This window comes from Rousettus aegyptiacus, unplaced genomic scaffold (assembly GCF_014176215.1).
Source record: "Rousettus aegyptiacus isolate mRouAeg1 unplaced genomic scaffold, mRouAeg1.p scaffold_m13_p_16, whole genome shotgun sequence".
Lineage (NCBI taxonomy): Eukaryota > Metazoa > Chordata > Mammalia > Chiroptera > Pteropodidae > Rousettus > Rousettus aegyptiacus.
Window position 1 is genome coordinate 29,045,910 of NW_023416291.1, and position 27,048 is coordinate 29,072,957.

At 47.1% G+C, this 27,048-nt stretch overlaps 1 protein-coding gene across 2 annotated transcripts in view; it reads right to left on the minus strand.

Moving 5' to 3' along the window:
• Window positions 1-11,860, minus strand: part of EBF2 (EBF transcription factor 2) — a 179,869-nt gene extending 168,009 nt beyond the window's left edge. The window contains exons 1-6 of one of the 2 annotated variants that reach the window (XM_016148163.2): window positions 11,165-11,860; window positions 8,517-8,673; window positions 7,384-7,447; window positions 7,030-7,085; window positions 6,465-6,538; window positions 395-463 (exon numbers count right to left, since the gene is read on the minus strand). In XM_016148163.2, coding sequence (XP_016003649.1) covers window positions 395-463; window positions 6,465-6,538; window positions 7,030-7,085; window positions 7,384-7,447; window positions 8,517-8,673; window positions 11,165-11,295 — 551 coding nt within the window. In that variant the 5' untranslated portion in view covers window positions 11,296-11,860. Of the gene's footprint in view, window positions 1-394; window positions 464-6,464; window positions 6,539-7,029; window positions 7,086-7,383; window positions 7,448-8,516; window positions 8,674-10,207; window positions 10,545-11,164 lie in introns of those variants that run through there. The other variant, XM_016148165.2, reaches the window with a different exon arrangement.
• Window positions 11,861-27,048: the final 15,188 nt, after the last annotated feature.

Below are 27,048 nucleotides of genomic sequence, written 5' to 3' on the forward strand. Positions count from 1 at the left end.
GCCCAGCAGCAACTGAGAATGATAAAGGTGTTGCCACTTAAGTTGGGATACACTGCCTCTTCTAAGAAACTGACCGAGGCCCTGCCCTGCCATATAGGAGAAATGGCATCCTTGACCAACCTTTACCATCCACACACTTCTTATTGGGCTGAGGCCAGTGCACCTGGAAAAGACCCCATCATAGATTTAGAGATACACATTCAAAAGGAATGTTCTGACTTCTTCCAAGAAAGGCCAACCAGAACAGGAAAATACATGTTGAACTAGCATCGGGCCTTGAAGATAATATGAAACCAATATTATGGCAAAGTCCAAGTGATCAGCACTCAGAGTTGAGATTCATAAAGGAAAGAATCCAGAAATAATAATATTTTTAGTCACTTTTTCCTCCTACCTGTCGATGATGACAGGGTCTGAAGGAGTCTCATTTCGGTTTCCACAACTTTTCTTTTCGCAACACCGACTGTAGATTGGGAAGGAACCAAAAGAGTAAAAGAAATTTGTTAAAAATCAAGAAAATACAATGAGCATACATTGTAAGAACGTTCACAAAACTGAATATGTCTTAGGTCACCTCTTCATTATCAGCCACTTGAGAGCAGAATTTATGGCCACGTTTAAAAAACAACACTAAACTCGAAACCCAAATATACTCATTCGAATTCTCACCCTATGACTTATAAACAGGGTAATCACAAGAGCCATATTTGTAATCTGAACCATGGACAGTTGGATTTTAAGATCTGGAGGTTATTGTTAGCTCAGTGGTAAATTATTTTATAACTGTATATTTTAGATCTTTGTGTCTTAATAAATATTTAAAGAAACGGGGCAAAGGAAGATGCATAAAATAGACCCCAAGTAGCTGCCTGGATTATTATCAACCTTATCTATATGACATCTTTCTCCAGAGAACTCAGTGGACTTTACAAACATTTATTCATTTAGTTCAGTTCCATCATTTTCTAAAGATAAATGAGGAAGAACAGAACTAGGGTGTACATTTTAAAATAGGAAGAAAATAAGGCAGTGAGCTATAAAATTATAGTTTAAATCATTTTCGCCCAATCCAGAACAGAAATGGGGCTAGATGTATAGGTCCCATCTTGAAAGCCCTGCCTTCCAAGCCTTGCACCTAGCAAAGTGCTGGGTACATGGTAGATAATGGAGGAATATAAGAGAGACAGAAGAAGCCCTAGAACAATTACAGCACATAGGAAGGACATTCTGAAGGACTTGAGCAAAGAGCAAAACACTCCAATCTAAGGGTGCCTGTGTAAAAGACCTAGACAAATATGAAAAGGAAGCCTGGCGGCAGACAAACCCTGGAAAATCACCTCCCTGTGTTGCCCCACTGCTGCTTGTCAGGACAGCGGACTTCTGAATACCTCTCAGTTCATTTCAAATGCATGGTCCACCATTGACCATGACTAGTGAAGGATAGAGCCTTGACATGGCTTGTAAGAAAACCATTACCGCCCACACCAGTTGGAGAATATGTCTAATAAACATTAGCAATAACGAAACTATGTGTAAGCACTGCCCTTTGCACGGCAGTTTCTCTGAAGCTTAAGAGTGATGTGGCCCCATAGAAAAATGGCTAAAGTGGGAATCAGAACTCTGGCACCTAATCCAACTCTGTCCCACACCAGCTGCATGACCTTAGTCTAGTCTCTTTAACCCCTCTGGGCTTTGCCTCCCTGTAAATAAAATGTTGCACTAGGTTGTCTCGAGCCCCTTCTAAGTTCATGAGACTATGAGAGTCCCTGAGCACCTTTCGAAAGTGACAACAGGGTAGGGAAAAGAGAAAAAGTGCGTGGCAAAAAAAAAACAAAAAGCAAGAAAAAAAGGCCGAACACAGCCCAGTCATAGATTTGCTTTCTAGTCTCTGTAGTCTATATACCCTCTTTGATCTTCAACAGAATTACAAACAAGCAAATAAATGTTTTAAAACTTTCCCAGCCTATCCCTCTCATCTAGGGACATGTGGATTATTTGGTGAACAAATCTACTGTTCTCAAAAAGTAACATACACTTAAGATATGCTAAAAACAACTTTCAGTGAATGGGCAAATGAGGTTTTAAGACATGTAATCAAATTAGTAAGAAATAAAGGAAAAAATTAACTCAACTTTCTTAAATATCAGAGTTTGCCCCTAGGACTTTCTGAAATAATATTTTGCCTTTGAAATTATATTAGTTCTTTACTTTTAAATTTTCAATCCGTCCCAAGATTAACATCAATAAAAATGCTGGCCAGCAGCTCTCCTACCTCCCAAAGCCCTGACTCTTCCTAGCTCCTACCTCCGCCCACGTCTCCTTTTCCTATTGCTTATGTCAATGCAATACCTTCGCAGCTCAGGCAAACCTTTTCCTCCTAGCAACACAATTTCAAAATACATACATGCTAATTACCTAAAGCCTTCTACCTAGTCTTCCCCTTTGATATCACCAGCATGTCGACCTAACCCAAAGAGGAGTTTGATGACGGGTGTGATTTAATTCCAAGAGCATAACAGAATATGCCAATCTGTTTAGTTTGAGAAGGAATGATTCTGAGGAGGCTGAGTAAGTTTGCAAAGTTGTTCAGCTGAATTCAGCTGCTTTCTATGGGGATTTTCTCTGGAGGAAAAGAAAAAAAAATAGATAAAAATGTAAGCTTGATGCCAGTGTAATACAGTGTGAGAAATGGACTCAGGGAAGAAAACAATATTCAAAGAAAATATGGAGAAACTTCAAGACCCAATCTTCCACTTTCCAACAGTAACATATTTAAGGATGATCTATAATATCACAGAAAAGATGTAGAAGATGCTCGCTTGGCTGTTGCACTATCATAATAGTAAGCTATAACACTAATGGGAGTGGGCTATATTTGCACCACTGAGCCCTCTTTAAAATTTCTCTGGGTTAGCCAAAGCTAATCTTTCTTTTTCTTTTTTTTTTTTTTTTAAGAAAAAGTCTCATCAAAATGTCCTAGTTATTCTTTATCTGGTTTCTTAAATGGCATTCAGTCCCCATGCCAGCAATGTTAATTAGCATAAGCAAAGGAAAGTAGGGAAGGGAAGACATCCATGAACCCCCATTTCCCAGACAATCGCTCTGTGATCAGGTATAGGAACTGGGTCCCTGAATTACTCAGATAATAAATTCAATCCTCCCTTCCCCTTGCTTTGTGGACAAAGCCTGGGAGACCAACTTCAAGTTCAGCTACTTTATCTAAAAGGCTTTTTAGGGTTATTTCCTAACAAGCACGTCTCTAAGTCCGAAGTTCCTGATAAGTGTTTTTAAAAACTGAACAAGACTGAAAAAGGAAAAGAGAAAAAGTTAAACAAAGAGAAGAGGAAACTAACCTTGCACTAGGTTAAGATTGTGTTCCTAACTTCCACAGGGAGGCTCAGAAGTGCCCGCTCTTTCCTGATGAATGAAAATGAAAGCTCTTCCTCTGCTCCTCTGTTTAGCTTGGTTTGGTTTATTTTAATCTAGTGCTTATTTGCAGAACCTTTTACCTGAAATACTCTCAATTTTCATACAGATCTCTTTCATCTTTCCTATCTCTTTATGGAGTCTTAGGAGAAAGAGAAAAACATCAAGCTGGGGATGAGGGGTGGGGGAATATGAGAAATTTTATCCCAATCCTGAATCTTACCTGCACTTTTCAGAAAGGGAGAAAGAGGAGAAAGGGCTGGAGATGAAAAAAAGCCCCGGCCACGGACACGGGATGTCCAGTCAGCCAAACTGCTCAAGACAAGCGAATGTGCCCTTTCCCCTCCAAAATCGTTTTTAAAATTCAACCCTCAACTTTCAAAAATCTGTCTCTAATTTCAAACTCAAATAAGCGCACAGCATGGCGGCTTTTGTTTTGTTTTTTTTCTCCCCAACTCCTCCCTGCGATTGCATAACAAAAGTGTCTAAATTCACACCATCTGGCCGATAAAGACACTGGCCCCACTGCCCGGCTGGCCCATCTGATTAGGGCCCTGTCTAGCCTGCGCCTTGTGGCGAAAAGTCACAGCTGTGGGGTTTGCTCGCGCTCAATACAACTCTGTTATTAGCCAGCTGTAGGCCTTGAGACGACTTCTGTTCAAATTATAATATCTTTTAACCCTCTGAGCATTGAGGGCACAGGGGTAGCTGGCAGCGACATAACGACTAGATTTCTCCTTGCTAATAATTGGCAAAATGAACTAAAGCAGGGAAGGGGGTAGCAGAGACGGTTGGAGAAATGAGAAAAAGTTATTGGTAAAGAGATTCGTTTTGCTCCCCCCCTCAAAGCTAAGCACCAGTTTATGAGTTTTGTGACTAAAGATTGCAGAACATAAAACCATTCGAGGAAATTCCCAGGTAACGCTGAGCAATGAAACTAAGCGTGTGCCACAACCGCTAAGAAACAGGGCATTCGATTCATCCCTCAAGCGTTGACTGCAGTAACTGGCTCTTAAAATGTGGGAGAAGGGACTTCTCCTCCTTACAGGAAAATGAACCAGCTCAGACTGACACATTGAATGAGAACTTCCTTTTTAGATGCATCCAACATTTGCCACTACCCCAGCTCATCTTCCAACGCGTGCGCGCACACACATGCACACATGCACATGCACGCACACACGCACATCCAGACACTGTACCCATCCAATGGATCACTTATTTACCCATAATTAATATTTGTTTTAAATTCTAGTTTGGGAAGAAAATAGCAGAGATTCTTCTCCCAGGTCTCAAATACAGAGAAGTTATAGTACATTAAAATTTTATATTGTGTTACTAATGCAGACTAAACTAGATCCTTTAAAAATTGATGTTGCTACTTAAACAGCATAAAATGAGGAGGATTTGATTGGGCTTAAAAATAAAAATGTCAACTTTAACTACAGCTGTGTGGTACGTGCAAGTATTATTTAAAGTGATAGGTATAATACTTCAGTTTGGGTTTTTATTTTCTTTTAAGAAGATAATCTATCCAAACACAAAGACATTCGAAAATATAAAAGAGGAATAAAAAAGAGCCCTTCAATTAGCCAACCAAATCAAAGTGTTCTGATGATTTAATGAAGGTATCACACATAAATTCATCTTGGTTGTGTATTTTCTTTCTGAACAAATCTAACAAGGAGCCTTAGGATAATGAAGTAGCTATCTGCTTACTCCATCGCCTGACACCTCGCCCAGCTACTTAAGCAAGGAAGCCCCGACCTGCTCAGCTGAGGCCACTGGCAGAACTTTGCATTTGGCAAAGTTTGTTTTTCTAATACTTGGTCAAAACCAAAACAAACATGTCTGATTGTTATGTTTCTTCCTGAGTGGGTTGGAAGGACGATGGGGCTGCCAGAAACTGACCATAAAACAGTCTGAACTACATCAGACTGCCTGCAATTACCCAAAACTAGCAAGTCTGCAGTTGGAAGACATTTTCTAAAGCAATAGCAAAGTGAGGAGGGATTGAGGCTTTCTCTCCAATGGGAGATTTTGAAGGGGGAAAAAATGTGTATGGAATAAACATCTACATTTTTATAGTTTTAAAAGCACCACTTTTTCCCAGTTTCCTTTTTATATCTTTTCTCATTCTGTGGAATCCCCAGTACCTGGCACATATCAGACATTTAGTAAATGTTTGTTGAAAGAATAAATCTGTGGATAAATTTCTTCTAATTTTTTATTTTCTTCTAGTAAAGTAGAAGAAAGGGCTCAAAATGGAATGGATTGATCTCTGAAAAGAAGATGGGAAAAGGGGCAAGAATTCGAGTAGATTGTACTTCTCATGACTTGGCCACCAGAATACAGCTGTTGCTCCAGACCCCAGATCGCCTGGATGGCGTCCTCTCCCCCACCCCCACCCACTGGTAGGTAACCCCCCTCCCCTCCCCACACACCTCCATAGTTCCTCCTAACCTAAGCAACTCCCCTTACAGGAGAAATCATCAAAAATCGCTAGAGAAGCAACGCCCCTGGAGGAAGGAAATGCCTCCTCATCGCAGACAGGTGCCTCCGCTGGGGGCAGCAGGCCACCCCTGAAACGAGCCACCGGACCCGCTGGTGGTCCCTCCCCAGACTTTGGGGTCCTTCCAGTGCTTCGACTCGGCTAAGTCGCAAGTGTTCTCTCCCGGAAATCCACCCGGAGCAGAGCAAAGTGGATAGGCGGGAAATGAGCCCCAAGTACCGAATTCCAGCCTGGGGCGGGAGACCCGTTCAGCGAAAGCCCCAGATCCCAAACTTGTCTAGGCGCTGCCCCGCGCCTCCCTGAGCTACCACTGACTGCTGGGCAGCAGAGACTGTCCAGGTAAAGAGGAGACTCCTGGGGGTGGATTCTGGGTTTCCCTTTCGAGATGCTGGGAAAGTTCGAGTGAATCAGCCCCGCTTCCCGCGCGCTCCGTTCTGAAAGTCGATGCCCCGATGCCCACGATCGCGCTGGCCCCGTCCCCCTGCCCCGCTCGTCCGCACAGCCTGCGGAACAAAGCGGCTCTTACCTGCACATGACTTCGTGGGTCAGGAGAACTCGGCACATTTCTGGATTCTTATTTTGTCCCTCGTAAGCTATGGGCTGCGAAGGATTAGGGGTGGGGGGGACAGGAAAGGAATATGTGGGAGGGGGACAGAGAATAGGGACTTAAAAGCAAGCACCAAATTGGTTTTCCCCTCACTGCCCACTACTTCATGAGGAGTGCCCTCTGGCACAACAGAACCCGAGCTGAGGCCTGGCCAACTCAAGCGAAATCATAATAGACAAGTTTGCCCTGTGAGGACAGAGTCCTTGCAAGAGACAATATTTGGGAAAATTGAATCTCCCCAAAATTGCTTCCTCCTTTCACCGCTTTGCTTGCCTCCCCTCACCGCCAGCATCTTCCCCAGCCAGAAAGAAACAGGACAAGCGAGAAAGAGGGAAAAAATTTTCTAGAGTAGACAGGGTGTGAGTTGATGTAGAGGGGCATGTAAAGTCTGACACAACATTTCGTGAAGGGTAGGGGAAATTCGGGGACAGGTGGGGAAGCCCCCCACCCCCCGAGGAAGAAAGGAGTGGACCGCAGGGCTCACCTGCTTGGTGACGGAGTCGATGAGCCTGACGTACAAGTCCTGCTCCGTGCGGACACCTGCGGGGGGGGGGGGGGGGCACGGGGTCAGGGCCGAGGAGCCCTTCCCAGGCACCACCAACCTATCGGTGGGGTCAGGCCCAGGCAGCCGCTGGGGGTTGCAGGGGTGGAAGGGGGCCTGCAGCTGAGCTGTCCCTGGGGCAAAGACCAGTTTCTCATGCTCCTTTCCTGACTTAGCCTCCCAAAGCCCTGCTCTCCCCAGACCTGATGCTGCTTGCATGCAACCTCGACAAGGTCAACAGCTTTGCTTGAAAGGGACACTGGTGGGTGCCTGGACACAGAGGGCGCGGGTGCTCACCGTTGCTGTAGAGGAGCTGTAACTTGTAGTGGGTGCCGTTGTTGGTCTTCTCGTTGCCTTGTTCCTGAAAATACAGGTGATATTTGAATCTCCTGCTTTCCAGGCCCCCCAAATGAGGGAAAGAGGAGAGAGCGCGTCCCTACACCGCCTCCAGCTGCCTTTCTCCCCCTTGAGCTGGCAGCTTTGAACAACCCCCTGCCCAACCCAGGTCAAGGAGCAGGAGCTTCTACCGCAGGACCAAGTCCCGGACTTGCCGAGGCTCACTGCCACTTGACCCTCTCCAATCTTCTCTCCCTTAAAAATGTCCTCAGAAGTACGATTGACTCCCCCTCCCTCCCCCTTCAGTCAAGACAACTGGACACCTCCGCTTTTAAACAGTCCCCACCAAACCCAACCTGGTGTCCTCACGAAGCCGCAAGGCTTCTCTCAGCAGAAAGGTGAAGGGACCTGTCATGTGGAAGGAAAGCATTCGGCCCTATCTCGCCGGGACCAGCGCCTCTGGGGCCACGAGCTGCGGCGACCAAGGCCCAGGTTCACAAGGGACCCCTAGAGCGCCTGCTCTAAAGCTCACTGTGTACAGCTGAGGAGACTTGAGGTCCAGAAAGGTCAAGAGACTTTCTCTTGGTCACACTGGCTTCCTTTGAGATCAAATGCAGCCCCAAACCCGGGCCTGGGTTGGGACCCGAGCAGCATCGGGGAGTGAGAGTGAGGAGACAAGGCTGGGCAGGGAAGGCAGGCCAAGGCTAGACTCTGGGTTTCCACCTGGTAAACTACCCATTCTGCAGGCGCCAGCAGGTGCAAAATAACAACAACAAAAATAACACAAAGAAGGGCCCTGGCAGCCTTCGATATACTTTTAAACTATACTCTAGTCAGAAGGGCTTTGCCGCGTGGCCAGTCCGTGGCCAGGTTATGCTAATGACCCAGGGGCTGGGTGCGCAGAGCCATCAGCGCCCCCGCAGAGCGCGAGAGGAGGTGTGGGGAAATGGACCGGTTTAGCGGCTGGGAGGGAGAAGCCTCGATTTATCATCTCTGATGATGTGAGCGGAAAAGTGTCGCTAGTGACAGATGGAATCTTTAGTGCTTTGCACGGAGATAGTAGGCCGCGAGGGGAAGAGGGGACCTCCGCTTACTTTGTCGTTCTCCACAAAGTCTACAAAGGCGGTGCGCTCAATCTCCACGGGCTGCCCCTGCCTGTCGTAGAGCGCCAGGACGAAGTGAAAGAAGTTGGATTTCCTCAAGTTGGAGGGAGGCTGCTTCTCAAAGTGGGCCCGGGACAGGGCGACTCCGCTGCGCAGGAAGAGACACGGGGGATATCGGACACCGGGAAGGAGAGAAAGACAGGACATTACTAACGCGCCGACGCAACACCGCAGAGGCTTAAGAGTCCATGTCCCGGGTCAAGAGTTCTGTACCTCTCAGATCTTTTTTCAGTAGGGATTAAGAAGAGAGGACTCCTTAAAGGAGTCACGGTGGCCACAGGGGTCCAGCCTCCAGGCATCTCAGCCCTGGGCAGCTCACTGTCTGGCTTTTAGTGGTGACCACAGGATCCCAGCTGCGAACTGAGGCCTGGAGCAGTCCCCTGAGGTGGCCGCCCTACTCTACCCTATCAGGTTGCTGGCGACTTGGTCGGGAATCGAAGCTGGGCCCCGGGGTTTGGAGAATAAGCACCTCCGTTACTTTTAAAGACGTGACCGGTTTTCCTTCATCTTCACTGGAGTTACCTGTCCGGGAGCTACTGCCCACAACATCCTCATGTTATTTCGGAAAGGCGGTGGGCGAGAACCCCCTGAGGGCGGGCGGAAAGCCCTGAGCCCAAGCCTACGTCCTACAGGGAAAGAGGCCTCGCCTCCTGCTTCCCTCGTTCTTCCGAAAAGCTGCGACCGGGACAGCGGCAGGGCAGAATCCCAGCGACCAGTATTAGGGATCGCGGGCCACAGCGAAGGCGTTATACTGGGGACCCCGAACCCAGAATTGCTGAGCTTGGAAAAGCCAAAATGTTATTAAAAGGAAAAGAACGTCCTCGCCTGGGGCCGAAGGGATCCCTGCTCCAATCGCATCTCCGGGCGGCGCCAGCCAAACCTGCTGACCACGAAAGCCATGTTGGAGGACCCGTGAGGCGCCCTCGAGCGTATGGTGCGCGTGCACACACCTCCCTCCCGACCCGGGGCGGCCGCGGACAAGCCCGCCGCCAGATCACCTTTAACTGGAAAGTCGGGGCCCAGGTGAGAGCGCAGATGGCCAGAGCTGTCCTTCGGCGCTGCAGTCTCTGGGCCTCGCGCCCTAGGGCGCGAGCACTTTTCACTCTTGAAAGGTGAATTTTTGCTAGAATTACCCCATTCGAGCTGCCTGTTTCAACTTCAATAGGTATCTAATCCGGAAAAAGGAGGAAAGTAGGGGCGGTGTCTTTAAGGAGCTCGGCTAAGGATATGGGCCGCGGAGCCGGCTCTGCGGAACTGCCTGATGTCCCTCGGCCCGCAGCCCAGCGAGCCCCCAAACGGCTGCGGAAAGCCGTGGCCGCGGTGTGCATGCAGTCTGCCGGAGGGATCCGGGCGTGTCCGGGTTCCGGCGGGAGGTAGGGAGCCGCCGCCCTCCCTGGTCTCCCGAGCGGTGCGACTTCTGCTTCCTCTCCTCCAAGGGTGGCGGCTGGTTCGCTCTACCCGGGACGTGGCCTTCTAGGAAAGGAGGAATTTTTCGGCGTGAGGGGGATGATCAAGAGAGCAGATAGGAAGACGGGAGCCGTGGAAAGAAGTTCGTGGGCTCTTTAGGGGTAAGGGGCCTTTCTCTCGTAGACAAGGTCGTGGAGACCACAATCCCAGCTCACCGGTGGTGATGAGGGAGGGGGACCAGAACGTCTTCGCGCGGTGGTACCCTGGACAAGGCGTTTACCATCTCAGCACGCGGACGCTTAGAAACAGTCAATTTCAGAGACCAGCAAAACTAGAGGCTGGTGATCCCTGTATTTGCGGCCGTCTTCTCTCCTCGCCTTTCTTCTTCTGCGGCTCCTTCTACTGTTACTCTTTCGTCTATTCTCTTTAATCTCTTCTCTCCCCTCACCCCGCCTCCGTGCGTCTGGCCCACTGTTTTATCTCTGCGCGCGGACCCTCCAGCCTGCCCCCTCCCAGAGCTCCCGGCCGCTTTGCCTTTCTAGGCAGCTGCTCCGGCCTCTCCGGCTCCTATCGCCGCCGCCGCCGCCATCTGCCCGCCGGGCTCCCGGCCTCCAGGAATCGACCCGCAAGATGCGGCAGGAGAGGCGCTCGCAAGCGGCGCGGCCGAACCCGGGAGTCGCCCGGAAGACGGTTCTCCTCTGCCGGCGGCTGCTGCCAGCTCCCGTCCTCATGCTCCGCTCTGGACCGGGCCCACCTCGCAGGACTAGGGGCTAAGCTGCGAGGCGTTGGATGCTACTTTATTTTTCCTCCCAAAGAATGGTCTGTGGGGAAGGAGTAGGGGAGAAACACAACGACCCAAGCAGTTCAGAAACTCGAGTGTTGGCTGCGGGGTAAGTGTTCCCCTGACTACAGCGACCTTCCAGCCCGAGGGCGAGCCCCAGCGCACAGGGCCAGGGAGACAGATGGGGGGGGGGGGAGAAAGCGATAGAGCGAGCGAGCCGGGGGTGGGGGCACAGAGAGACAGTGAGAGCGAGAGAGAAAGGGAGAGCGAGAGAGGGAGAGAGAGGGAGAGGGGGAGAAAGAGAAAGAGAGAGAGAGAGAGAGAGAGAGAGAGAGAGAGAGAACGAGCTAGAGACTTTGAGAGCATAATAATTGTGCGGCCGTCTGTTTACCTCTGCGCCGCGACATTGGCGTCCACCACGCCGACATTCCGGACCCAGGACCTGACCGAATCCATCTCGGCGCCCAGCGATTTCTCTTTCAGAGCTGGTCCTCTTCCTAAAGTATCTTGAATCCCAAACATTTAAAAAGTCTGATCTACTGTCTCTTTAAAAATAAGAGTTACAACACTGTCCTTACTGTTCTCAACGCTGTCACCAAACTGTTTCCTCCAAAGCAATCCAAAAAAGGGGGAGGGGGTAGGAATCAAGTGCTGAAGTTTGAGTTTCTCTTGGGGAGGGAAAAAATAACCCGTCCTTTGCTTCAGGCGTGAGGTGCGGACTGATGTAGTTAAAGTTTGGATTTTATCCTCCGCAAGTTCAGATCTGCCGCCTCAGGCCCTCTGTCCTAAGTCGCTCGCATCCTTCCAGCGGCAGCGCTGCCTCCAGAAAGTGATCACAATTTTGAAGCATCACCTGTTCTGGGAGAAACGGGAGGAGATTGATGGCTGCCTAATCTCTCCCGTTCCTCCTGGTCCCCCCTCCCGTCTGCTCCTCCCCACTGCTCCAATTTAGAAAAAAAAAAAAAATCCCCAACAGGATCAGTTGTAAAAGGAAGGGGAAGACCCGGAGCCGAGAGGAGGCGGTGGCTGCGAGCACAGCGGAGCGGGGCTGCAGCCGCTCGCCGGCCCCATGAATGGGTTACTACGGTCGGGGCCTCGGGAGGCGGAGCCGCGGCCCGATAAGGAGCCTCATTTGCATGGACGCTCGGGATTGGTCGGCGCTGGGCAGGCCGGGCCGACGTCCTCAAGCGGCGCGCGCCAGGCTTGGCGTTGCCGGGAGTCCGGGAGGTGAAAGGGGACAGAAAGCCGTGGACGCTGCGTCCTTGGTGTGCGTGCGTAGGATGGGGCCCCAATACCCAGCACTGAAGCAGGGTACACTGGCCCTGCGGCCTTGGACGCAACCGCTCAGTCTAGATGTGGGAGCGGAAAGCGTGCGTGGATCCTGCCTCTGGATGCAGACTTCTGTTGCCTGCCTGAAATCATATTCATTCCCAGCGCTTAGATCTGTGTGCGTGTTTGTAAAGAAGCGGAGATTGTGACCACATGTCCTTACGTTTTGTGCAAATGTTCCCCAGAATAACTCAGTTCCCTGAACCGCCCTCCCAAGTCTCCTGGAGTTACATGGTGACACTTAGATATTGTGTGCGGTTTACAAGTTGTCGAGACAGGATGTATGAAAGAGGGGCAGGGGGCGGGGAGGTAGGCTGGGGACGAACAAGGCTCAAGTGCTATTCAAATAAATAGTATCGGGGAAACGGTCAAGGAGCTAAGGAAAATAACCCCGGGCGGATGCAAGCGAGAGCCGCACTCGTGCGGATGAGAGGTTGCTGACAGATCGTGGCAGGCTAAGTGCGAGAGCTGCCTGGCGTAGTCCGGGGAGCCCCCTTCACCCTCCCCACCCAGTTCCCGAAGACCGGGGGAGCCAGCAAAGGAGCGGCAGAGAGGCAGCGGGGAGTCGCGAAAACTTTGCCCAGGGCGCGCGGTCGCCGCGGCGCTGGCCGCAGGCTGGCCGCAGCTCCGCCAAACAGCTGAAACCCTAGACGGCTTTTTAACTACTCCGGGCAGCACCGCGGTGCCTATTAAAAATCCTCCTGGCTGGGTGTTATTTTCTTGCTTCTCCTTTTGTATTCTGATCTGTGCATAGATCTGCTGCTGAAATCTAGAACACCAGCGCGAAAACAGATTTGAAGACAATGAATGCAAATCTGTGCTCAAAGACCATCTGCCATGGAAGAGACAAATCAGCTGTTCCGCTGTTCGAGCGACTGCGCCAGAGCTTCCCGGCCTCATTACGGAGAGGGCCCTGGCGAAAGCCTGGATAACATTCAGGAGACTTTCCCCCATTCAGGACTCTAGTTTGAGCGTGAATTAACTCTCGACCAGATCCCTTAGGTGTAGGTGAGCGCTCACAAATGAACTGTGAGAGTTTGCCGCTAGAAGACACAGCGCCTGGCAACTCGTTTGCCTGGGCGTACAGGAAGCTCGCACTTTCAGAAAATGCGGCTGTCCCGAGAAAGGGACGGCTCTCTGCCTCCGATTTGCCCCAGGGGCAAACCGCGACCCCAGACGGTGGAGACGAATAGCGCTCAGAAAGCGCAGGTCTATAGCGCGGAGATTCGCTTCAAAATATGGGGAGAGAAGGAATGTGTGGACCCTCTCTGCACAAACCCAGGGTTCAGGGCTTGGAGTAGTTGATTGGGGGGGGTGGGGAGCGAGAACATGAAACCCCTGCCTCAGGGTAGTGCTGATTGTGGCACCCTCACCCCAGGTCTCTGGCTTGGTCCCCTTTATTGGACAAGAGGGGCAGCGGAACAATGAAGAGTGATTGGGCATTGGACTATGAACCGTGACTGTTGTAAAAACCGAGTGACATAGTTGTCCAAAGAAAAAAGGAGGGCTGTAGTGCTCTTTGTAGAGATGAAACTAACTACCCTGTTTCACCTGGGCAATTATCTGTTCTATGCCCATTTTGTGGTTATTTTCGGCCCCTGCAAAAACTAAGCGCTTTAGCCTTCTACCCTGACTCGCCCTCTTTATAGATCTCTCAGAACCTCAAGTAATCACCCACCCCATCCTTGTCTGTGGACTGTGCCCAGTGGAGGCAATGCCTCGGGTTCCCTGGCGGAGAGTGTGGAGCAGCCCATGAGTCACTCAGGATGTGTTGATGAACCCCGTGACTTATTTTTTGCACCGTGAAGCTGCCCCAGAGAGGAACTGAGCTCAGCCCAAGGGGCCGCAGGGCAGCAGTGGATCCGGGTCTGGCCGGGACCGTCTGTCCCTCAGGCCCGGTTGGCTGGGGTTAAAGGGCAGAGCTGGGGTCGAGGACGCTGGTTCTCCTCGCCCGCAACAGCTGCCACCCAAATTACGACCCTCAGGAGGCGAATGAATTGGTCCTTTCTCTCGGCTTACTGATGTCCGCCCCAAACCAGACGGCCACGCACTGAGGGCGCCCCCACCGCACCTCCCAGAGACAAGTTAAAGGCCGAGGTGCCCCGCCAGCAGGTAGTTTGGGGAAGCCTTGGCCTCGGATTTCGATCTGGGGTAGGGGACAGCAGCACCGCTCCTCGCCGGCTGCTCGAGGAGCGCTAGGAGCTCGGCTACACAGAGCGCTCGGAGCAAACAGCTACTGCACTGCTGGGGGCCCCGCGGGCTTCGAGCCGCGGGCACCCAAGTTCCCCCTTGACTGGGACGACTTTACGGGCTAGCGCGGGTAGGAGGGCGGAGGGGACGAGGGGAAGAGGGAGCAGCGTTGGGCCCAGCAAGGCGGCGCATCAGCCTCGGGGAGCAGGGAGCGTTTCTGCCAACCGAGTTGGGTTTAATTAGGTTTGTGTAGGATTTAAGGAGGAGTAGGCGCGGAGTCGGCCACCCGCGCAGAAGGAGTGTTGGTTAGTGACGGAGTGAGCCGCGGCGGCTGCTCCTGGAGGGTCTCTCCCATCTCTATCGCCTCTGGCTACTCCCTCCCCTCCACACCCCGCCCCGAACAAACCTTCTTTTTGAACCTGCCCTGAGCTGCGCGGGAGCCCGACAGGCGCAGCTGTGGCCCGGGGTATCCTGGCCCCACGGGGGTGCGGAACCCGCGTGCGCCTCCCGGGCTTCGGACTTCGAGCTTCGTTCCGCCGCCGCTAGCCGGAGTTGAGAAAATTCCAAGATGAACATTATTAAAATTCTTTACGACAGTCTATTTACACAAAATCCAGTTGGGGGGTGGCATTCCGTCTTTCGCCCTGTCCCCTCCTTTGTTCGCTCTTCCCAGTTAACCCCCGCTCTCCCCCTACCTCCGCCTATGTTTCACATCTGCACCTCAGTGTTCAGTTTCCTCCGGACTGGTTTTAAGGGCCCTTTCCCTAATCTCGTTCAGTCCAGTCTCCTGGGCGCCTCGTCTCTGCTCTGGGTCAGAGGTTCGGAAATTTTTCTTGAAAAATTTCTCTCCCGGCCTCGTTCTCCTCCAGCAGGGCCCTGGGGTGAAATCAGGTGTGAGAACACCCCCACCCCATACAACCTGACCTTTACCCCCACCCTCAGACACACACATTGCAGCGCCTGGATCTACGTAACCCAAAGAATAGAGCCTGGCTGGTACCCAGGTATTTCGATCCCCAGGGACAGTCTGTCTGCGTTTTGTAAACGAAATAAGTGATCGTCCCCGTAAGCCTCTCTTCGGATGTGAATTTTCCAATTTGTTTGTTTTAACTGGAACCTTTGCTTTTTATTCATCCAAGTAGAAATAAATGGATTTGCTCCCCAACTCACAATCCTGAGGACAATTTAGTCCGCAACTCGTGGTGAAATAATTTTTTAAATATCCAACTCCACTAACACCCCACTCCAAGTTTCAATTTTTGCATTTTTCTTACAGAAACTGCACTTGTATGCTCCATAACTGACAATTCCCTAAACAGGGAGGGGGAAAGAAACTATTCACAAATTCACGACAAACATATCAAGAGTACTCCATCATCCATACTGAACAGTTTGTCCCCTTTTAGGACAGTTTGGTAAGATGTTAGGTTCTCTTCTTCATTTTTCTTTTTCTTTTTCACGCAGTGGAAAGGAATCGAGCGGGAAGGGCTGCGGAACACCGAGGCATGGAGGAACGTTTCACAAAGACATGGCGTTGCACCCAGGCCAGTTGAGTCACTGCAATGACTCAAATTACCCAAAATGAACTGAAGGAGCCAGAGTTGGCTCTGCCCTAATCCTTGGCAACTCCAAAAAGTGTCTTCTTCCTCTCTCCTTTTTCTTTTCTACCTGCTCCCTCTCCATAAGTATCCTCCTGAAAAACGCCCTTCCTTCCCATTCCCTTATTCTGGGTGCAGAGTGAGCGAGGGAGCCAGAGCCGAGTAAGAGACGTGGAGAGGTCACCAGAACAAATTTTCGAAGGAACGGGCTCATCTTGGGGTTTGGAGCCGGGACATCAGAGCTGGGCCCGCGGGCACCCGGGTCATAGCGCCCCGGAGGTGTGTGCTTTGGAGGGCAAGTGATCAGTAGAGAGGGAAGTGCCTGGTGCAGCCTCCACACGAACAGGCGGGAGGGGACGCTGACTTCCTGAGTGGGCGGGTGGCGTGCGCGTGAAGCCGGAGTTGGGCTGTGCTGGGGTTAACGGGCCGGTTGCAGGCACTTCCAGGTACCTGTGCACGAAGACCGTGGCATCTTCGTCCACTACTTAAGGCGCAGCTATTTAGAGGCAAATTAACCCGCGTTAAGAGACCTGATCCGGTAGGTCTCCGCGCAAGATAAGGGACAAACGAACAGAGGCAGGACGTTCGCCTAACACTCCTGGCTGCCAGGCACTGCCACGCACTTGCTCACCCTGAACTCGACAGCAGCACTTTAAGTGGGATTTATCTGCCCCCATTTTACAGCTGTACCAAGTGAAGATGGGAGATGACAAGTGGCATCTCAGCCGATAAATAGGGAACCGAGACCCACGCCAGCGTTCCGCTCGCAACCCTTGACAGCGGCGTGCGACGTAAGGCCTTTAACCAGAAAAAGTTCAGTGTGACTTTTGCCCTCCTATTCATTTTTGGTTTCTCAGCTCAGTTGAGGAGAACGATAACTGAGTATCTCCTCTGAAATGCCCCCCTCTTTTCCCGGTGATGCCCGCCCCCGCCAGCCGGCAGGGGAAAGCCCTTGGGACCTCCCAGCTCGCGGCGGAGGTGTGAGCGATGTGTTGATTATTCATATTTTTGCCGAGCGTACACTCCGGCGCGGCCGGCGCTGCCACATTTCACATGTATACTCACGTACACACATGTACACGCGCTCACCCCGGCCAGCGCTCACACGGCGCTCTATGCGTGTGAGGATTGCGCTGCCCACCCCCAGAGGTGGATAAGGAAGGGGTGAAAAAAGGCTCCTACTCACCGCTCCACAGGTCGCCTCTTTCTCCAAGCCCCTAGAATCACTCCCTTGGCTTCCAGATCCAACTTTCTTCATAATACACTCGTCTTCCCAACTCCCCTCTCCTTGGGTGCGCGCGCGCGCCTGTGGGGGGAGAAGGGAGGAGGGGGAAAGCTACAAATATGGCACCAACTAGATTATCATTCCATTTCGCACTAGGCGATCTCTTCCTCCAATATAACACACACGACCCTACCGTCGCCTCCACGCACCACACATCCAAGGGGTGGCAAGAGAGAAAACTGGGAATTCGCACTTGAGTAACATGTATGTTTTCCCGTTGTCTTTAACGGAGGAAACAGGACTTCTAACTGTGGGATCCCTTCAAACACTGCCCGAGGCCTAGAAATTCCATTACTGGCTCATGGGAACCCCCCGCCCCCGCACCTTCAAGGAGCGGGGCGCGCCTTTCAGAGCTGGCGGGTGTGAGTCGCACAGGTCGTGGCGCCTGGGGAAACCTCAGAACCAGCTAGGAAAAGAGCTAGCTCGCGAGGCTGGACAGCTCCGTTCCACCCTCCAAGGGGCGACATAACTCCCACTTATTCTGGTTCCCCGAAGGAGAGCAGACGAGGGCACCGGACTTGGGGGTCACCTGTGTGAGACAGTCCCAGGAGCTGGAAGCTCCATAAGCAGTGTTTTGAGCAATGCTGGCCGCGCCACATAGGGGGCACTGGACCAAAGGCGGCGAAACTCACAACTCCCGCGCTTTCTGCTCCCACCCAGCGCAGGTTCCCGCGCTCCATTTGTTCCTGCACCGTGGGGCAGCGTCGCCAAGAGAAACTCTTCCATCTTTGGGGTCCGCAGGCCCAGGTCAGAGCCTCGCATTTACTGGGACATTTGCTCTGACTCCTCTGAGCCTCAGTTTCCTAACAGGAAAAATAGAGGTGTCATTCCTCTGAACCTCAGTCTCCTTACGGGTAAAATGGGGATATTTATTCCCCCAGAGCTGCACTTACCTTCCGGGTAAGAAAATAGCTTAGGTGAAAGTATCCGGCGCGTAGTAGGTGTTCAATAAACGCTTCTTTCCCTTCACCATCTGCATCTGTAAAACGAGCATGATATTTGCTTGTTGCACCTCACTAGGTCCTGTGAGTCTCCAATGGGAATGGCGTCCTGCCACCTCCACCCCACCTCTCCTGTGAGTTCCTGGAGGCGGGAATTCTTATTAACTTGTCTTTACGGCCCCTTGGGCTTGGCACGGGGCTGGTTGGGGCAGTGGGCGCTCAGTGATTTTTTTTTTTTTTAACATGGAAATATGTTTAGGAAAGTGCTTTGGAGCCTGTTTGGTGACCACAGGTCTCAGAGGGCAACGAGTGGGGGCCTTTCCCGGGGAGCGATTGAGACTTTCTAGGAGTCTGCCTTTGGGGCTCAGCGAGAAATTTTGAGAGAGTCCAAAATTTTGTATTGGACTCTCTTTTCCCGACCCGAAAAGAGAGTGCAAGTAGCTGTGGGACAGAGCAGGCGGGCAGGCAGACTGAGAGCGCGGAAATCACCAGGGAATTGAAGAAAATCTCAAGGAGTTCTGGAAACGTTAGTGACAAACACCAGGTGATTGGTGGTTCACAGAGCCGGAGCCCCTCCCTGCCCTGCGCCCTCCGCTGGAGACGCGGGTCTCCTTGCTCTACCGGTATCGGTCTCCGCAGAGCTGAACTGCGCGAGCAACGCTTTCCAGGACTCGCGTTAAACGAAGCTGAAGGACAGCGAAGCAAAGAAGAAAAAGAACAGGTGGAGCGAGTCAGGAGGTCGCAGGAATGAGGGGGTGGAGGACTGGAGCAAGTGAGAGCGTCCAAAATTTTGTATTCCATAGGACCAAAGCATGCCTCCTAGAAGCCCCTTTTTAATTGCACATTTTGTGCAAAGGCAACGCACGTTTACTGCTGAAATAAATATAAAAACAAACAAAATCAGCAACAAAAGAAATCCATATCTAGCCCTAATCTCATTAACATAAAAAAAAGAACATTGTTTATATTTAGGTAGGTTTTCTCCCAACTTTTCTTTTATGAACATTTCCATATACTGGTTTGTAACCTTTAGGCTAACAATATGGCATATTAAATATTTTCCTTCAGTAACATTTAATATTGTCATAGTATTTCATTACCCAGAAAAGATATACTACTATTACTTGTTTAACTAGTCCGATAGTGTTGAACATGTGAGTTGCTTCTAATTTTTCACCATTATAAATAACACTGTGATGAACATCTTTGTAGCTGTAGCTTTCCACATGCTGTGATTCTTTCCTCGAGAGAAAGTCCTGAAAGTAAATTTGCAAAATCAAAGCTATACATGTTTTTAAGCCTTTGATATAGATCCACAAATTGTCCTCTTGAAAGACTAAATTTACAATCTCTTTTATCCCACCGCAACCTTTCTTAATCCTTGAATTATCTTCTTATTTTAAATTTTTTCCAATTTGATAGATTAGAAATGTCTTTTGGTGTTTTCATTTGTATTTAATTTCTATTTCATAAATTTCTAGTAAGGGTAAATTGTTTTTCACTCATTTCTTGGCCACTGTACATCTTTGAGAAGTTGCAAGTTCTTATTTTATTAAAGATATTGTATCTTAATTTATCGCATGTGTTAAAAATATTTTCCCTAATATTTGCCTTTAATATTTTAGGGTAACATTTTTGGCAGCAGATGTAGATGTATTTCATTTAGAACATTTTTGTGTGCAGTAACAAAATAAGTGAGTAACAGCAGATGGCATAAGTAATAAACATATTTTATTACTTGATATAACAAAAAGTCTGGAGATAGATGGCCCCAGGTTAGGTGTATCACCCACTAATACCATAAACTACCCTGATTCTTTTGCCCTTCATCCCACCAGCTTTTGCCTGTTGTTTTCAGTCTCTTGTTTATTGTCTCATGGTGGTAAGATGGTTGATGCAGCAGCAGACATCACAGCACACATTCAAGCAAGAGGAAGAAAGATACCAGAAGACACTGCCCTTCCTATAGCAAAGTAAAAGCTTTCCAGAAACAACCTTCAGGTCTCCTTTGCTATAATTAAGTCACATAGGCTATTTATGGTCAGCCGGGTAACTGAGAAAGCAAATACCCACTTTTCTATCCTCTGTGTAACAGATCTCAGAGATGGAGATTGAGCATGGCAGTTGCATTAGGCAATCAATCAAGCCCACCACACACACACACACAAACACACAAAGGTGTCTTTAATTATGGTTAAATCCATTTATCTTTTCTTTTATAATATATGTGGTTAAACCCATCTATCTTTTATAATATCCATCTATTCTTTTATAATATTCTCCTTTTTTTGTCATTCTCAGGTAATCCTTCCCCATTCCAAAATAATTTAACTATTGACCTATATTTTCATTTAATTTCTTTCTCCATCAAAAAATTTTTCCTCAATAAAGAGATTTGTCTCTTGTGGGCTTGATTTCACTTTCAACTTTCAATAAGCACCAAAACTTTAGAAGACTAATTTAAATATAAATTTAGTTATAGATATATTTAAATATTTAATTCATTTATTCTTTTATTCAAAACATATTTGCTGTTTATATATCAACTATATGCCATCTGGAATTTATTTTGGTTTGTGTTATGAAGTGGAAAGCAAACTTCTGTCACCAAATTGTTAGTTATACCAATAGCATTTATTAAATAACAAATAATTTCCCCAAATGTAAAATGTCACTATATGTATATACATATGTGTATCTTAAATAAATAGTGAGATTTTAAAATTGTAATTGGAAATTTATGATATATTTAGAAACTAAGAAAACCACATGCTCCATAATTTGTTTATTTTCTTGTATGTACTACAGTAAAATTTGACAGTATTCTTCACAAAGGTCTAGCAAAAATTTTGTTTAAATTATTCCTAGGTAGTTTGTGAATATATTTTTTCTTTTATAGTTTCTAACTAATTACTATTTAAGTATAGGGAAATTGTTTATTTTTTATGTAACTGTCATCTTACTTACTCCTTATTATTGTATTTTTTAAATGATTCAGTTAGACTTTCCAAATAGACAATTATATCACCTACTAAATAATTTTGTCTCTTTCTATTCAATAAATATGCCTGATTTATTTTATTTGTTTTACTGCATTTGCTAGGACCTCTAATACAATAGCAAATAGTAGAAGTGTTGGAGATAAATTTTGTCTTATACCTGAATATTACAGATATTTTTGTAATATGACATAAATTGACTATTGTCAGAAATTATAAAATAAATATTTATCTTCAGTTACATATAATTTTGATCACAGATATATATTGAATTGTATCAAATACATTTTTAGTACTTATTAGGGTGGGTATAGAACTTTGCTCCTCTTTCTATTATTGTGAGTAATTATATTAATATATTTACAAATGTTGGCCTATCCTTACATTTCTATAATAAACCCAAGAGGGTCAATCGTTTGTTATTTATTACAAATTTATTGAACACTTACCTTGCTGGAGACACAGGTGAACAATGTGAAGTTCATGCCTTTATGGAATTTATATTCCAATGGGGAAGATGGAAATTGAACTACAGTTTTCTCATGAATTCTATCATTGCAGGTATGTGATGTATTTGATAACTTGACACCCATCATTTATTCCCACCCCTTATGGCTTCCTGTCTTGAAGAAAGGCTTCTTCGGTGTTCTGTGGGTCATTCCTAAGGCTCTGCCTAGCCTCTGCCTCTCCAACTCTTCCAACGGCTTTGCAAATTCCAAATTTCCTTTATTAAATCCCTTTAGGCTTATGATGTTTGGAATAGTTTATATTTCTTGAGCCAAACTAGCACATCAAATTTTGGCATCAGGGTTATAGGAGCTCTGTAAAATTAATCTCTATCCTTTCTTATATTTAAGATTAATTTAAATAGATAGAATCTTTCTTTTTTTAATTAACAGGAGTTGCCTATATGGCATGGAATCTTTGATAATTTTTCTAGTTTATTTAATGGCTATTGATATATTCAAATTTTCTATCTTTTGGGGAGTACATTTGAGCAATTTTTATTCTTATAGAAAATTATCTATATCATTTGTATTTTAAAATATATAATCATAGAGCTGTATCTCATTTTTTGCTTTAATTTTATTTTCTATATCTGAAATAATTTTTCTCATTTCCATTGTTGCATATTTAAATTTTATGTTCTGTTTTGTTTTTATTCTTCAGAACTCGTCCAGCTTACACTCCCAGCAATGATGCACCAACAACTTGGCATTATCAGACTTTCTAATTTTGGCCAATCTGATATATCTGAAGTTATCTTATTTGTTTGTTTGTTGGTGGAGTTGAACGTCTCTTCAAATATTTTTAGCTATTGGGTCCCCCTTCAGTTAAGCACTTCTTCATAGCATTGCTCATTTTCCCAATGGATTTTCAGCCTTGGAGATTGTTGTTGCTAATACTACTTGCTGCTGCTGCTGTTACTGTTGCTGTTACTGTTGATTTGCAGGAAAACCTTGTTTGTTGAGAGGTTAATCTATTGTCAGTATTAGATGTTACAAATGTTATCTCTTCATCTTTCATTTGTCCATAAATTTGTCATTATTATCCTTTTCTGATTAGAAATACTTCATTTTTATACAGTCAATTCCACCCATTTTTGTGTTTGGGGTATTATTTAAAAATTCTTTCTGTACTTCAAGACCACAAAGAAATACCCTTATATTTATTATAGTTTTATCTTTGACATTTATGTACTTATTCTCTCTTGAGTTTAACTGCTATCATGGTATGAGATAGTGGTCCAGATTTTGTTTTCTCCCTTGAGTGAACTGCTTTTATGATGGTTACATTGTTACATGGTATGAAAAAAATTGTCCCAAGTTTGGTTAGGGACAGAACTTTCTGTATGTATGTGATGTAATTTATAATTCCTTCTGAGAAATGATGGGAAATCTTGAGCAATTTTTTGATAGACTTTACTGAGATTAAGAGCACCTTCTGAGAAGTTGTGGGTCTTGAGAGGAATCTGCTCATCTTAATTGGTACCCATTTATTATACCTTCTTTGTTCTACAAATTTCTTTTCCAAGAGAAAAGTCTCTGAAATGACTAGCTCAGAACACTATTCTTTTACGGCAAGTTTAAAATAAAACTTTGACATGAGTTTGTAATCTTTTTTTTTTTTTTTCAAAAAATTTGCTTTAACAAGTTTATACAGTCTTTAGCTCTTTATTCAAATTCACTTCTCAGTTGATCAGAGAACCTTTTTGAGTAATTTTTGGGGAAATTATATGTGGATATTATCAATTTTTACAATAATATCACTGTCTCCATTACAGCTCCATTTGGTAATAATTCCAAAAATGTATGTAGAATCATTTCACAGAATGCTGACATTTAGTGTTAGTTTCTAGTGAATTCTCTACTCTCATTGTGATGACAAGTACTTAAAAGTTGTTTTAAAGTGTTATTTTTAAGTGATTCTAGTTCATCAGATTGATATATTCTCTCTCTCTCTCTCTCTCTCTCTCTCTCTCTCCCTCTCAACATTCTCTTTAAATGTGTAAAGACTTTTCTTTTCCTACAGAGGGGAGTCAATTTGAGTATCCTGGGCAAGCTACTTATCATTTCTGTGCTTCTGTTTCTTCATTTATAAAATGTAATCATGGTATATTTTAGCTATTTTTATTATGTTTTCAGGTAATGGGAGTTGACATTAAGTCTTATATGGATTTAATTCCACTCCTTCAGGGCTGAGTGAAAAAAAGAAGAGAAACACTTAGAATTATTGTACATTTTACTTTTCTAGACTTAAACTCCAGTGGTCTATGGCAGCTCTACTAAACAGCTTCATCCTCATAGTCAAGGGTTATATTTTCATGTTTCTTATGACAACCCAATGTTAACTAGGACAGTGACCTTTTATCTAGGGCCTCTTCTGCCCTCATTAGGGCCAACCTCTGCAGTGCCCACCCTGTGTTTTAGAGACATCCTCAAACAGATGATTATTATGAGCACAGGAGCAGTCCCCTCACCCTAAGACTCTCATTGTACCCACTGCATAGCTCTGGGTCGCATTTAGAGCTGAGAGCTCCTCCACTTCATCTCCAGTCCCCTCTGCTTTGAGTTAGGGCTGGTAGGGTGACTGCCACTGGTTGCTAGGTAGTTTTGCATCTGAAGAAAATGCATGAAATGAATGTGAAGGAAATACCTGTCTAGGCAGACTGCTCTCTCAATCCAGTCTCACCTATAATATATCTTGGAGAAATTCCTTGAAGTTTATTGTATGAGAATGGCACCTTTCTCTAGTTCCCAGCAATAATATATCTTTTTATTAGAATATTCTTTTGGCAATTTCAATCGGAATTTGGAACATGGGCTCAGAGGACTGGAATCTCTTACTCAGTTCTGTATCCCTAACACCCAGTAAAATATAATAAGTGTAAAGAATGTGTGTGATGAGATGAGATGAATTTGATGAATTATGATCACATAATTTATAGTCTAAATCAAGGCCCTTTGGGAATTAAAAAGGGTACTGACCAGATGGGTCACCAGATTAGCAGGAGTAAAATAGGACTGTCCCCAGCAAACTGGGAATATGATCACCCTATGCATAAGGGAAATGAGGAAGAAAGAGAAAAAATAGTAGTGTGAAAGAATGAGACAAGAAAATGATGGGCTTGGATTCCCTGGAGAACCAATTCTGAGATGGAGACTAGGATGCAGGAAGTTGATTGAGGAATGCTCTTGTCAACAGTAAATGAGGGAGTGTGAGATAAGATTGGGCAGAGGGAGAAGTTAATTCTGACGGGCCACAAGGAACTCTAAAACTTGAATGGCCCTTCAGAGATATCCTGAATCAAGGCAAGGAGCCTGTGCCTTTGTACTCCAGCATCAAGTGGTCATGGGATCTGTAGTGACAATGGGAAGGTGGTATAATGTTGGGTGAGGCGGCTTCCTTCCATGGAGGTCAATTTCCTCAGAGAGATGCAGCTGTGACCTTCACCAACACGCCCAGGAGCTAGGGCATGCCTAGGGCCTGAAGGAGGATCAGGTAGCTCACCAGAGTATTCACTTCTCTCTACCCCTTGTGCTGCTCAATCACTTCCTTCATAGAGTAATTTTGTCCTCACCTGGGAAAGGTCCTAGAGGATTCAATGAGACAAACTACAGCCCCTGCAGCTACAGCTGGACTCAAGGTCACAGCTAACATTCATCCTCTGCCTCCACATCCAGATCCCCCCTCACTCTCAAATAGCACTTCTGCTGATCAGGGTGACTTAGAATGTCATCCATGAGAAATGTGAGGCTGTGGCTGTTGGCTGTTGGATTTTTCCCTTTGCCGTCAGAAGTGGGTATGAGAGCACCAAGAGATTCCCCACTGAGTCACTTGGAAGCCAAACACATCCTTCCCTGCTCCCTTTTCCCAATGTAACAGCAACCTCACCACCCTTCTCCCAATGATCAAGGTCAGTTGCCCCACCCAGGATGTTGACTGATCCCTTTCTTCAGCTGCTCATCTCTTAGCACAAGGAGCCCCAAGTGGCCAAGCAGTACCCATAGCTTAATGTTTTAAATTCTTGCCATCCTGTGGTGGAAGTATTACCCTCTCTGGAAACCAGAACCTCTAGGCCCGCCTGGAGTTTTAAGGAAAAGAAACCTAAATTTCCTAAGTGGGTCACTGGGAATGCAGAAAACGAGGCCACCCCTACTCCTGCACCATGTTTCTCAGCCTTATGTCTTCTTTCTATTGGGACTTCGATGCCATTTAATGACATTGATTAAGGGAGTATACTGAGTCCTGGAGGATGGCACCCCATCCTCACAAGATATCATCTCGAAGCTGGTGCCTCAATCATGCTGTCAGGTGAACAATTTCTGGGTGGTGGGAAATGCGAAAGGGCTAATGGGTCCCTGCTCAGGCGCCACTGCCACATCTTCTTTGTCGGAAAGTGGGTCCTCTGGATTCACTTCTCCAGGATCCCATGTTGATGGATCAGGACTCTAAACAATCAGAGTTGTTCTAGCTTCAGCACTACAGGCAAGAAAAGCAAATTCACACTCCAGTTAGGTGTTTGTTCTAGTCAAGACAAATCACCCAAGTGGAAGGTTGGTCTACTGGAGGGCTGCTGCTGTCCGAGAGCTCGGCAGTGGCCTGTTGCTGGCAGGTCGGACCGCTGGCAGCAGCGGTGGTCAGGCTTTGTGAATGAGCCTTCACGCTGTTGGGCCCATGTGTCTTTGCCACCATGTATGTCTGTGTTGTTCATGGGTTCCTTGTGTCAGCACTGTGGTAGTCGGGTACAGAGGCTGGCTGATGACAACAGTCATGTTTGGTTGTTAAGTGACTCATTGCTGGTAGATGCTCTCTGGCATGTGTCAACACGAGACACAGAGATATTCATACTTCATACCCACTCCAAGGGGTCCAACTACCTGCCTCTTTCCCAGTCTTTTTTATCCCCAGTTTTCTCCTTCAAGGCCCTGACAACCCAGCCATTTGCTACTGCTTGCTAGTTCATATATATTCTCATTTTAGAGCCTCATTTTCTCCTACACAAAATGAATGACCTGTTACAATTCACAAAGCATTTCCCACTGAGAAGATTCTCCCTGCCACGGGTTTTCAAGGCCACCCCTAAGGCAATAAGGAAGCCGTAGCACATTTTTGACATACACCACATACCATGCCAACCCACCTATGAAACACTTGGCCTTTTTCCTCCTCCATCAGCCAGTCACAAGGAACCACCCAGCCCCACGCAGCCAGAGGCGCCTGCTGGAGGAGGAGCTGCTACAGAAGCAGACTGGAGATTTGGAGGTTGAGAGGTTCGGCCATGGACACACGCAGCTTTCCGATGCTCTCTGGCTTTGCACACGCCCCGCCCCAGATACACCACTTCCATCTCACAATACATTGCTGCTGGGTCCTCCAGACCTTAGGACTTGGTGTGTCTGACAGAACCCAGCTCATAACAGGCAGTTCTG